At 40.8% G+C, this 14,206-nt stretch overlaps 1 protein-coding gene across 4 annotated transcripts in view; it reads right to left on the reverse strand.

Moving 5' to 3' along the window:
• Positions 1-14,206, reverse strand: part of TMOD2 (tropomodulin 2) — a 49,670-nt gene that overhangs the window by 8,435 nt on the left and 27,029 nt on the right. For all 4 annotated transcript variants that reach the window (XM_023617385.2, XM_023617377.2, XM_023617396.2 and 1 more), the window contains exons 7-9: positions 14,048-14,155; positions 6,851-6,994; positions 1,146-1,290 (exon numbers count right to left, since the gene is read on the reverse strand). In XM_023617385.2, the coding sequence (XP_023473153.1) occupies positions 1,146-1,290; positions 6,851-6,994; positions 14,048-14,155 (397 nt within the window). The remainder of the gene's footprint in view (positions 1-1,145; positions 1,291-6,850; positions 6,995-14,047; positions 14,156-14,206) is intronic.

Consider the following 14,206-nt stretch of genomic DNA (forward strand, 5'->3'; position numbering starts at 1 on the left):
TCAGGATTGCCTCTCTGTTTACTTCAAACTTCCTGTCTTGCCTGTTTTTCTTTGGTCTCTGTGTTGTTCAGCTGTAGACTTAATGTGTTTTTCCTAGGAGCTTTCTGGCTGCTGCCTCCACCCTTCCCCGAAGCCCTGTGTGCTAGGCTGTCCCCTGACCTTCACCCTTTGCACCCCCAAGGCAAGCACTGCCATATGCCCAGCCAGCCTCCAGAGGCCACATACTGCACCTTCGCTGGGGCTCAGGGTCTTGCCTAAGCATGTCTGGGCAGGGAACTGGACACTAATCTTTACCTGCCCCCTTCTGGTTCTAACCCTTAGCTTCCATCTTTCCCACTATCTGAATCCTCCCCACGGCCAGCACTATACCTGGTGGACACTTTGCCCAGTTCCCCTGTCCAAGGCCTGGCATTTTGTCCCTGGACCTCAAACTGGGGACTGAGGTCTGCTATTGGCTGACTGCTTGCCAGTGGAGTGTCTGCTCCTGGATGTCCTTTTGCCATGCTGCTCCAGGCGGCTGGGATGTCCCCAGACCAAGCCTTCCTAACCTGTCTCATTCCTCTGTGCTGTGACTGACCAGGCCATGCCCCACCTCATCCTAACAGAAGAAATGCCATGGATCCTCAGCAAAGAGTGGGCAGCAGGAAAGATTAAAGAGGGGATAACTGAAAAAGCTACTTCTGAGTTTAACCCTCATAACATAGCTCCCTTCATTTCACATGCAAATCACCAAGGTATCAGACATAACCATATTTGAAACCAAGCACAAAAGCACAGTCAGGAGTCAAACATAAGTGAAGTGGGAATTTCCACATCACCACAACCATCTTCTGGTGCAAATAACAACAGAGGGTGATTACATGTAAGAAATAAAGGAGAAGCAAATACACAAAGAAAATCAGGCGAAAATCAAAGGCTATCTGGAAAAAAGAACAAACAGCTCTTTTTGAGAGAATGCTACAATAAAACTGAAATATTGTGAAGACACTGAGGATTCCTATGACCACATAATAATGTGCCTTTCATGAAGGGCTGACACCAAAGGACAGGGGAATGGTATCTGGGAGGTGTTATATCTGAAGTGGAGAAGTTAACAGCCATCATGCTCTTCTAATTGCTAACAGCACATATTGTGGCTGCATTACCCAGGTCATTATTCTTTGTGATGGCAGCTGCCACCCTTGTTCGTGGTCCTTGCTTGGTAAACTGATATCCAAACTTGAGGATCCGTGAATTCTCCTCGAGCATCTGGGCAATTTCCATCTCTACGGCTGTTCCCAACTGCTGTCTCTGGTAGCAGGTGCGGACACATACACAGGACCACCAAGAGGGAAGAGGAAACAGTTACTTGCACGGGAAAGATGCATGGCTACTTGTTAGACAAAAAGGCAGAGGCAAAAGTCTCAGTCTGAAAGGGATAAAGTCACTTGAGCTATTTTCTCCCATACGGTCATTTGAGACCTGCTCCTTGCCTAGAAGCAAAATCCAACAGTAGTCTGTTGGCATGTTAAACTGAAAAGACTAAGCAAATTATTTATGAAGGAAAAAATGATTCCAGGTGTAAAATTAAAGCAAAACTAATATTTGCTGTTTCTAATTTACCCCAGTGTCTCTGGTTTAAACAAAGGATGCTTTTTAATAGTGCAACTGTTTTACAGAAATCAACCCAGTTACCGAATTTTCTATTCTGGCATCCATTTCCAAAAATAATTAAAGATCATCAACTGGATGGGCCATTCTCTCTCAGCAGAATCTCACCAGGAGATCCCCAAGAGGCTGCACTGTGGTTTACACCATGGCCAGGTGAATTATCAAACACTGAAGAGGTTATTGGGCTACAGAAAAATCCTCAAGTTTTTTAAGTTGGTGGAAAGAAGTTTTTTGTTTGTTTTTGAAATTGACATAAAATTTTTTAAAAATTAAATTTTTTTTTAAAAAATGGGGCATGTAAATATAGGAATTTAAAATTAAATTTAAAGGACAGGGTATATTTTTTCATAATATATTCATTAAATTTTTTCAAGTTAAAAGTACAGGTTTGTCTAGAAAAAGCAAACAAGAAAGTGTATCAAATATAAAAGCTCCCTTCCCCAAAGCTTCCCGTTCCCCATAGAGAAAGCCAGTTTGGCAGGTAGTATGCAGTCTTTTAAACATTTTCTATGCATTCATACGACTACATAATCACATGTACATCTATGCTTTTTTCACATAAATGGATTATACTAGCATATTGCTCTGAAACATGTTTTTAATTTTCATTTAGCATTAACATCTTGTCATGTAGGTAAATATATATTTATCTCATCCTTATAAACAGCTGCACAGCATTCCATTGTAGTCATGGAAAATAATTTATGTAGCTAGGCCCTACTGACTGATTTTACACTGCTTTCCATTCTTACTACTCCAAACAACGCTGCCGTGAGCTTCCCTTGCACACACAGTATATCCTGGGGGCGTTTCTGCAAGTGTTCCCTTAGAGCAAATTATAGCTGAGTTCAAGAGCAAGCATGTTTCAAATTCTGGTTTTTTTTTTAAAAGTATGCTTTTTTTTGGTGAGGAAGATTGGCCTTGAGCTAACATCTGTTGCCAATCTTCCTCTTTTTGTTTGTTTTCCTCCCCAAAGCCCCAGTACGTAGTTGTATAGCCTAGTTGTAGGTCATTCCGGTTCTTCTCTGTGGGATGCCACCACATCATGATTTGATAAGCGGTGTGTTGGTACACGCCCAGGATCCAAACCAGCAAACCCCGGGCTGCTGAAGCAGAGTGCGTGAACTTAACCACTTGACCACAGGGCTGGCCCCTCAAATTTTGATATATTACTGACTTACCCTCAAAGGTTATGACAGCTTTTACTCCTAAAAGTGACTGAGAGTTACTGTTTGCCCTAACCTAGCCAACATGGGATATTATCATCTTTTTCATCTCTGTCAATCTAATAGGTGAAAATGTATATTTTACTTGTATTTATTTAATTGCTTTAACTTGCATTTCTCAAATTATGAATAAGAACAATTTTCCTATGCATTTGTATTTCTCTTTTTTGGAAACTACCAATCTCTGTCATGTGCCCATTTTTCTACCACTTTAGGGTTCCTGGTTTTTTAAAAAATTGATTTCTAAATTTCTTATATATTAAGAAATTAGCCCTATGTCAGATGTGCTGAAAATACTTTGCTCAGTTTGTCTTTTGACTTTCTTTTTGACAACTATAAAGAATTTCTTCATTTTCATGTGCTTAAATTTATCAACCTCCCAGATTTTATGTCGTGTTTAGGAAGCCTCTCTACTCCTTCTGATTTCTCCCATTTGTTTAATGATTTTGTATATTTTAGTATTTAAATCTTCATTTCATCTGGAATGAATTTCAGAATTCAGATAGAGCCCCAACTTAATTTTGTTCCAAAATGCTAGCAAATTGTCCCATCAACTTTGACTTCATTCTTCCTTCACTGATTTGAAATACTACTTTGCTGCGAAATTCTCAGGTGTACTAGGATGTGTTTCTGGACTCTATTGCTCTGCCAAGTGTACTTCTGTGCCAGTACCATGCTGTTCTGAATACTTTATGATATGTATTTTAAAAATATGCCTTTTAAATTTGGAAATTTTAAGTCTTGAGTAGATGAAGGAGAAAAGTTTATGGAGGAACTTTTGTGTCCTAGGCAACTTCTAAGGCTTATTAACTCTGCTCTTCTTTCTTTTCATCCAGCAACCTGTCAAACAAGTCTCTCCTCAAGAAATTAACAAAAATGTAGTATTTCCAGTCAGACAATAACAATTCTGGGTATCCACAGTGTAGAGATTAGCCTTATAAGCAATATAGGTCTATACAAAGGAGAGGCAGGAAAAAAGTAAGAGATACTGACCTCACAGTTTCATGAGAAACTCTAGCTCATGACACACTTTAGAACAGCAGGACTGTATTAAAGGACAGAGACCTGAGCTAAGCTCGGGCTGCCATAGCTATGGCTTATGCCCCTGGGGTTGGCCAAACTGATGATCCGAGGGCCGAAGGAGCTCACGATGGATGCAGCTGACTGAGAGGATGAGATAAAGGTCCCCTTACCTCCCCTCACTAATCTCAAGTATCTGGAATCCCGCACTTGGGTAACATGCAGGATGGGCATGCTATCGGCTATATAAAGGATGGAGGAGCTGCAGAAAATTATATTGGGAAGGGGGCATATAAAAGATGAGGACAAAGTAACATAACATAGGGCATCTTTCTTTCTCAGCTTGAGTCTTTGTTTTTTTTTAATTTAAAGATTTTATTTTTTCCTTTTTCTCCCCAAAGCCCCCTGGTACACAGTTGTACATTTTTTTAGTTGTGGGTCCTTCCAGTTGTGGCATGTGGGATGCCGCCTCAGCATGGCCCGATGAGTGGTGCCATGTCCACGCCCAGGATCTGAACTGATGAAACCTTGGGCCACTGAAGTAGAGTGCGTGACCCTAACTACTCAGCCACGGAGCTGGCCCTTGAGTCTTTTTAAATTTGAGTTCTTATACGTTGTATAAAACCAGGGCACCAAATGGGCACCAAAATTTCTTACAATTTGGATATGTTTCTCTTTTTAATTTTAAGTCACTAAATACAAAGAAAAAAAGGAACCAAAATTTAAGCATACATTTCTTCAGATCATCTTCTTTTTTTAAAAGTAATCTCTTTACTCGAATTTATTTAGTAGTTACTCATCTGTTGTATTAATATGTATTACCGATTGTGCTTCTCACACACGGCGCCTGATGAAATCATTACGCATTTACCTGGAGCCCAGCCACAGCAGCCCACCCTAGCGAGGCGTGCTCAGCAGGCCTTCACTTTGCTGCAGCTGCTGCTGCAATGATGCTAAATTGGTCTCAGCAGCTCTCCTGCCCGGCGAGACTCTCTTAGAGATCATTTTATTTCAAACCCTTCATTAGACAGATGAGGAAACTGAGGCTTACTTCTAATAGCCTATGAGTCAGTGAACAAAATTTGGATGGAAGGCAAGTTTTGCCTCTGAATTTCCCCATTCTCAGAATAAAGCAAAGAATTTTTCCAGTTGATCTAGAACTTAATCCTCTTTTTTTGTTACAAGAGAAGCCATTTCAGAGGCATACTGGGGGACTAAAGTTGAAAAATTACACAAATCCATTCCTAGATGACTGCGGAGGGCTGATGAGGATGATTTAGAGGGGATTTAAGAGAGCAAGTTCAGACTTTGCATTTCAGGGTCTTCTTTACTTGAATTATAAAAAGCTGTTCTACTCTAAATTTTCAGGATTTCAGCTCATTCACTAATATAAGGTTGCTACCTTTAGCAAACACAAATATAGGACACTCAGTTGAATTTGAATTTCAACAAATAAATAATTTTTTAGTATAAGTATGTCCCAAATATTTCATGGGACATACTTATACTAAAAAATTATTCATTGTTTATCTGAAATTCAAGTTTAATTGTATTTTATTTGGCAACTCTAACTAGGTGGTATCTTACAAGGACCTAGGAACAGAGTGTCTGGAATATTATTTCAGATATGGGGTTTCACTATGGCCTAAACCAACACAAAAAGATAAATATATTTTGGAATAAGGTACCTACTTCTGTCTTAGATCTCCTGGAAATATTAACTAGGGGCCCTCAACTTCTTCCTGAAACTAGTCCATTCAATAAATAGCCCTGAGTTATCACCTCTGGTCACTCAGTTCATATTTCTCCCTAGCTTATTTTTCTACTCTCCCACTTCTAGGGAGGGTGTGTGAAGGAGCGTCTGTCTCCTCACTGGGGCCCCCTGCTCCCCTGACCACAAGCCTCGGAAGGAGTCCAGGAACAGAGGACCTCCAAGCTTAGGCAAAAGTCCAGGGTGGGAGTCTGGGGCTTTATTAGATCTTGGAGGGTCTAGACCAAGGAATTTCCCAGACATGCAGGGGGCACTCTCAACAGGCACTTCCCCCACTGTCGCTGTCACCAGCCCACAGGGGAATGCTCACAGCACATGTCTCCTCGCTCTCTCCCCTTTCTGCTGCATTTTAGGGCCCTTTCTTCCTACTATACAGTGTCTAGACCCCTCAGATTCACTGACTCCCACTGCAGACAATTCCCTGTAGTCAAAGGGGCAGGGCACAGCATGATGCTGAGAACTGAGACTTGCTGTCTGTGGGCAGGAGCCAGCTGAAGCCAGCAGAGCAATTCCAAAGGCACTGCAGGCTGATGCTGGGAAAAAGAAGTACAGTAGGTAGCGGCTCCAGGGAAAAGCAGCTTGCTTTGGCCATTGATGGGAACCAGAGAAACGCAGCAACAGAGCTGAGGTTGTGATGGTACTGTGGATGTGGCCTGCTACTCTAAGCCAGACCATCTTCTAGAACTGGATTCTTTGAAATACACCATGTGGCCAGCATCACACTGCAGGAGCCTGGGCCTGCTCTTTCTTTAGGCTCTGGCAGCCTGCACACAGACAAGGAATCTGTCTCTGGGCATGGCCACCGTGCTTTCTCCTTGTAGCCACAGTCCCAATGAGAGGCCACAGCAAGGCTGGGACAGGACTGTGCTGAGATTCCTGCTAAGAGGCAACAGTGATGATGGCTGAACAACGCACCTGTCAACCCCTCTGGCCCCACCTCTCCTCTCCTTCTCCTCTGGTGCCTGACTAGCCCAGGGCTGTGGAACGCTGGCTTTCTCTGTCTCAGGCTGCCCCACTGTGCACTGTGTAATTATTAACATGCTCTCCCCACAGCCTCCACAGGCCAGAAGCTGGTATAATATACAGGAAAGCCAGAGCATCAAATCGAATCATAGAACATTGTCTTTTAACTCACTCCATTGCGGCATCCCGGCTTTCACATGTACCCTGTAAGTCAGCTCACCTGGTTGTCGATCTTGATCTCTGTCAAGGTGTCATTTTCTCTCAGTGCCTCTACCAGGGCCAGGATCCCCGTTCCAGTGATAAAATTGGATTCTATGTTTAGACTTTTCAAGGTCTTGTTTACTTTCAACATATCTGCAAAAGCCTTATTATGCAAAAAAAAGAAAGAACCATTAGGGTTTCTAAAGCTTTATTTACTGAACTCCCTACAACCAAATTAATTAGATATCTTTTACAGTACTTAAGAAAACCTTAGTTGAATCACACTTTCACCTCCAAGTAACAAAGATAAATAATTTAAAACTGCAATAAAAATAGTTTAGTCCAGCAGCCTAGACTTAAGAATTGACATACCTGCAAAACTGAAAAAAAAAAAAAAAAGATCCTGACATAGGATGACCAACTTTGTTTTGTTACATAAGGACATTTAAACAAACCCCACTATCATCTGTTATCACTGTCAATTTTTTTTTTTTGAGAAAAGGCATCTTAACATTAGGAAAAATGTAGAAAGGACATAATCTCAGAATTATTTTATTTTGTCCCTTTTACTATGAATGGATAAAAAAACTACCAGTGATGAGCATTGGGCATTACTGATCTAGTCATATAATTTCAGGTCATTTATAAATCAGAATTCCTCAAAGACACCTTTGGAACATCATGCACTCAGAGTGGCAAACCCACTGCAGACTCCCAGTTCAAGATCGCAGACTGCACGCAGGTACCGGCCCGCTCCCCTTGCTCCCCGAGTTTCCCACTTCATGAAGAAAAGATAGAATTTTTAAGTGACTGGAACTCTCAGAGTGCAAGGAAACAGAAAAGGAGGGCCATTATCCTGAAGAATTGCTAAAGTGCAGAAAATAGAAAGATTGGTGGAGAAATTAGCACAAAGTTGCCTGAGATGCCAAAGGTAAGTCCCAATTGAGGCATTTCATTAAAGAACGGCCTGAGGAACAGATGGAAGAGCTAGAGCAGATGGAGAGCACCCCGCCCCGCCCTGCGGCTTCCTCAGAAAACAGCAACTGCGGGCACAATGATCAATGGAAGATCTCCCAGGAGGAGCCTCTTGCGAGGATGCTAGGACCTGAGAGAGAAGCAGTGCAGAAACGGAGGCACCTCTGGACCATCCACCAGATACAGTGAGCAAGAAAGGAGAGGAGAGGCAGCCACGCCCAGGAATGAAATCTCACGCCCAGGAATGAAATCTGCTGAAATGTTCCCCACAGAGGAAAGCCTTCCTAACAGGAGCATCGCCGGGACTCCCAGGCTGCCGGCCAGCTCCTCACACACATGCTACCGGGAAGGCTGCAGGTCAACTCACGTGCCTGCTTACAAAAGCCCTCATTCTTTCATTTATTCACTCATTCAAAAAAGACTAATTATTGGGCTTCTACTGTGTGCCAGCAGCAGAGAAAACAGAATTTCCTGTCCTAGGGAGATTATATTTGAACAGGAGGGCAGAGTCAGTAGTTAATAAATAAAATATATGGCCTGTCAGATGGGGACAAATGGAGAAACATAAAGGGGCCTCCCTTTTGAGGGAGAGGACTGTTGGAGAAACAGACCTACAGAACTGCAGAGGAAATGATCCTGGTTTACACAAACCAACCTTGTTCTCTAGTCAGAAATAGGAACGGGCAACCAGTGATGGCCAGACATCTAGGAAAACTGGTATCATGACAGACAAAAGCTGAGTGGACCAAACAGAACTACATGCCATAGAGGGAACAGAAACAAATGGAAAAATTCTACCTGTAATTCTCCTTCCCACCCTCCCCCCTCCAAAAAAAGATGGAAAAAGAAATAAAAGACATTGTATTCATAAAATAAGTACTATTATGAACAAAAAAAAGAATAAGAACGGGAAAACATTTTGAGGGGCTGGCCCGGTGGCGTAGTGGTTAAGTTTGCACACCCCACTTCGTCGGCCCAGGGTTTGCAGGTTCGGATCTCGGGCGAGGGCCTACACACCGCTCATCAAGCCATGCCGCAGCAGCATGCCACATAAAATAGAGGAAGATTGGCACAGACGTTAGTTTACGACAATCTTCCTCAAGCAAAAAGAGGAAGCTTGGCAATAGATGTTAGCTCAGGGAGAATCTCCCACACCAAAAAACTAAAAATAGAAAACGTTTTGAACATTTAAAACATTACAGTGAAATAAAAAAAAGTGACGGACACCCAGAATTCTAAAATGAGCATGGCTGAAGACCAAGTTGGTGAGTTAGAAGAGAAACCTGAGCATATTTCCAAGAATGTAGAGTTAAGCGTCAATGAGATAAAAATATGAGAGAAATGTTAAGAAATATGGAGGAAAGATACAGAAGTTCAACATTCATCTAAGAGAGTTTCTGGGGGACAACAACAAAAAGACAACAGAAAGGAAGAAACTATAAAATAATAGGGAAAAATTTCCCCGAGTTAAAGAAAGCTGCAAGTCTTTATCTGAAAGAATCTACTGGATGCTCAGTGGAATGAATAAAAAAGACTCATAAGTGGGCACACACAAGTGAAATTTTACAACTCCAAGGGAAAAGAGAGGGTCCTAAAAGTTTCTGGCAAGAAAAAATAAGTTACTTACAAGGGAACAAGAATCCGACCAGCATTAGTCACTAGACCTTAAAGTCCCTGAGGAGAGAGATTTATGTACTCATAGAGCCAGATAATTGTAAATGCTGGTGCTAAGTTTTAATTTTTTGAACTCAATCTATATACATAACATAGAATATAATGACATAAAATGTATAACTCTCAAATGTGTGAAAATCACAAAATAACTACAACTTGGGGGTAGGAGAAGGACAGATAGAAAGTAGCGTGAGCACAGAACTGCGCTTATCTTTTCTAATGGAGAATCAAAAACTATCTAAGACACTAAATTAAAAATTAAATTGCGTGCATATTAGTGTTTTTCTACCCTGGTTACATATTAGAATGACCTGGGAGCCTTCACAAATATACTAATGGTTGGGCCCCACCCAAGGTGAGTTAAATCAGAATCTCGGGCTGTGGCCTGGACAGCTGCATTTTTGAAAAGCTCTCTAGGTGACTAATGTTCGGCCAGGATTGACAGCCACTTTAATTAAAGTCAGAAAGACAACACCCAAAAGAATGAATAACAAACCGCCAATAGTGATTGCTCTGGGCAAGAGAATGAGGAACTTCTAAACTATTTCCATTGTGTTTGTGGTGGAAACACAATAAGGAGGAAGGAAAGAAGAAGGAAGAGGAGAAGGAATCCAACTGGGAACAAGAACAGGGCTTTGCAACCTTAGCGCCATTTGAGGCCGGAGCATTCTCTGCTGTGGGAGGTTGCCCTGTGTGTTGTAGAAGGTTTAGCAGCCTGTGAGCCCCACTAAATGCCAGTAGTACCCCTCTCAGTCATGACAACCAAAAACATCTCCAGACACTGCCAAATGTCCCCTGGAGGGCAAACTCTCCCCTGAGTTGAGAACCACTGGACTAGAATAATCCTGTGTATTAGTCAAGCAGTTGCTTGAACTACACAGAAAGCTCAAAGATTTGGACTGACATTATTGTACACCATGTAAATTACAGTGCATTTCTTCAGTGCTAGGTCTTTAATTAGAATTAAATGTACACATTTTAATTAGAGCACCAGAAGGGGATGCATCGGGCCTTTCCTTACGGACGTTTCAAGCTTCGCGACTTACTTTCATTATTAGAATAGCAAAATGTCAGAGCAATTAGGCCTTTATAAAAAAATTGCAGGACCTCCTGGCAAGTAGCCAGGACCTTGCCAATTTCTTTTAAACTTGAGAAAACACTTTTCTCATACTGAACAAAACAGGGGAGACCCAGCCAAACATAACCCTGGGCTGTCGGCCCAAGTTCATTTCAGTTCAGCAAATATTTAAGCATCTATTACATGTGCAGGGGATAACAACACTAGTAAAACAAAGACTAGATTTCTTAACTGTTATATAAATAATCAGAGTAGAAATACATTTTTAAAGAGAAGGTTTTGCTTTCTGTACTTTACAGTATTGTATGGAAGTGCAGTTTCCTGCAGTGTCTAGACCTGTGCTATTGGAATGGTAGTCACAAGAGACATGCGGCTATTGAGCCCTTGAAAAATGGCCAGTCTGAATTGAGACGTGCTGGAAATGTAACATGCACACGGGATTTCAAAGACGTAGTTCAAAAAAAGATAATGAAAATACCTCATGACACTTTCAAATTACATTTTGAAATGATAATATTTTGGATGTATTGGTTTAAATAAAGTATTCAACTTAATTTCACCTATTTCTTTTTGTTTTTTAACGCAGCTATTAGAAAATTTAAAATTATACATGTGGCTTGGGCCAGCCCAGTGGCGCAGCAGTTAAATTTGCATGTTCTGCTTCGGTGGCGTGGGGTTTGCTGGTTTGGATCCTGGGTGTGGACATGGCATGCCATGCCATGCTGTGGTAGGCATCCCACGTATAAAGCAGAGGAAGATGGGCATGGATGTCAGGTCAGGGCCAGTCTTCCTCAGCAAAAAATGAGGATTGGCAGCAGTTAGCCCAGGGCTAATCTTCCTCAAAAAAAAAAAATAATAATAATTTAAAAAATTATACACGTGGCTTACATTTGTGACTCTCATTTTATTTCTATTGGACACTGCTGTCCTAAACTCTTGACTTTTATGTGGCATGACTGCTAATAACGATAGCATTTTTTTTTTTACATATTTGGGCCTTTTTTCTACATTGGCATTCAGTGGGGGTAAGTGCCATTAATAGTCACTGCCATAGATGTGGTTATATGGAAGTGCTTGGGACATGATGAACTCAACTTGATTACAGGTCATTTCAATTTGCTTCCTGGCTAGGCTACATGCTGTACTGTAATCTTAGTTAAGTTACCTCTCTGAGCCTCAGTTGCCTCATCTGTAAAATGGGAATAATGCCATCTCACATACATATAGCTTGTCCACATTTACCATATCCCACAAGCAGGCTAGTTGAATCTGTTTCGGAACCTTAAATAGAAGAGTTTTGAAGCTCTTTGCTTTAATGCTGATATTTACTTTGCAAAAGTGAGTCATTCAGCCATAAATACAGACTGAAGATCTCTATTATGTGAGGGGTAATGAACCCATTTTCAACCTACAGAAAGGTTCTTTCCTGACAATGGCATAGTGAAAGGGGAACCATCTGGGGGCAGCTAGGTGAGCGCTGGACCACGTAGGCATGAGGCCAAAAGAAACTTTTCTCTTCACATCCTTAAGGATAGTATGGCATGGTGTGCTTGTCACATGTTATGCATTCAGCACACAGTAAATTAAAAACACAGTCACATTAAAAACAGTATCAAAGAGATTATTATATTTGGAATTTATTTAATTCACTTAGCAAGTTATCTATTTGACCTAGAGTAGACCGTAGATTATTTACTAGTAGTATCAATAATGGACAATTCCTATTCCTGCCATTTTACTGTAAATAACATATTAAATAGGAGTGACAAATCATTTCTTTAGCCATCCCTTTAGTCACTTATATACAAAAGGTATTGTGAATATTTTTGCTTTATTGAAAACAAATCTACTAAAAGGCAGGGATTATAAAAAATCATATACATACAGATAAGAATGTTTAAATTGCTAATTTCACATTACCAATGATCTGGTCCTGCTCTTTCTCTATTTTAATGATAGGTTTCAAATTCAAAACTGCTTTCAACCTACAAATTTAGATATGTAATAATTGTTGGTGAAAACATCAATTTTGTAGCTTAGTCCCTGTTTTACATGAGTGCTTATTTCAAATTTACTATTGTCATCATGGAAATACTCTCTATTGCTGAGAGGCTGGAGGGCACATTCATTCATTCAACAAGTATTCTTCAAACATCTCTGTGCCAGCACTGTAATAGTTAGTCATGATCTTCATGTTGTCTGTTTTTTTGTTTTGTTTTTATTTTTTGAGGAAGATTAGCCCTGAGCTAACATCTGCCACCAATCCTCCTCTTTTTGCTGAGGAAGACTGGCCTTGAGCTAACATCCATGCCCATCTTCCTCTCCTTTATACGTGGGACGCCTACCACATAAGTGGTACGTAGGTCTACACGTGGGATCCAAACTGGCGAACCCCAGGCCGCCGAAGAGGAACATGCGAACTTAACTGCTGGGCCACCAGGCCAGCCCCATCATGTTGTCTGTTTTTAATGGTATATTAGATCTTCCAAAGACATCTTACTTTAAATCATATCATCAAGTCAAGAAAACTTTTGTTTTGCTAGCTTGACTCAAGGGCTGAGCATGAGATGCTGCAGAACAACAGGTTGATGCTCAGGCTCCTGATAACTGACATATTTTAGCAAATGTATGACAGTGAGTCACTGTGTGCAAATATAGCATACCTGGAATCAGAAAGACCTGGTGGTGAATCCTGGCTCTGCTGCTTACCTTGGAAAAGTTAATTAACCTCTCTGAGCCTCAGAATGCTAATTTGTTAAAGTGGGAACCAGTAATAGTACACGCCTCATAGTATTATAGTGAGGATTAGGTGAGATGAGGTGTGTAAAGCACAGGGATCAGTGACGGCATTTACTAACTGCTCAAGAAATGTTAGCTATTAATAGGAGGAGTAACACTGACACTGATGCTGGTGACGGTAGTAGTATTAATGGGTCAATGGGCTTCCTTATTTAGCTGAATTATCTAAAAGGCATAGAAGGAACAGAGCTTTGGGTTGGTTATTTTTTTCATATTCTGGTTAACAGTGTCAAACAAAAAATGTTTCAAGATTTGGTCATTAAAATATTTTGAAACGTTAATCCATTTCAAAGATTAAAATGAAATATGCTTTAATATTTTTATATGTGCTGAGTTTCTGTAGGATTTGGGGGTTTTATAAAACACATTGTGACAGAATGTTACGGTAGATGCAAAAGTTTTAGGAAACTTGTACTAAGCGCAGAACAAAATCTAAATATTTATTTAGCTAAATGCCTAATCTAATATTGTTTCTTTCTCCTAAAAGTGTAGAGCTAACAAAATTCCAGTTAATTCAAAGTGCTTGGCAGTTGGGTTCTGTTCCACTGACCCATTATAACTAATTTTGTTGATTAACTGTGTAGAAAACGAATTTACCAGATCTAAAAATTATTAATTGATAAAACAAATTAGGAATAGATGCTAATGCATTAAATATTTTCATGCTATATTTCTAAGAATTTTACTCACGACGGCCACAGGGTCGTTGCTGCGGGTTGCAGCCAGGCTGAACTTCTTTACGTGAGTGTTGGTTTCCAGAGCCTTCGCAAACTCCTTCAGGGTCGGAATTGGAATGCTCTAAGACCAGGAAGACACAGAGAGTTGACGAAGCATTCTGCAGTGCCCCCA

This window comes from Equus caballus, chromosome 1, assembly GCF_041296265.1.
Source record: "Equus caballus isolate H_3958 breed thoroughbred chromosome 1, TB-T2T, whole genome shotgun sequence".
In the NCBI taxonomy this organism is placed as follows: Eukaryota; Metazoa; Chordata; class Mammalia; order Perissodactyla; family Equidae; genus Equus; species Equus caballus.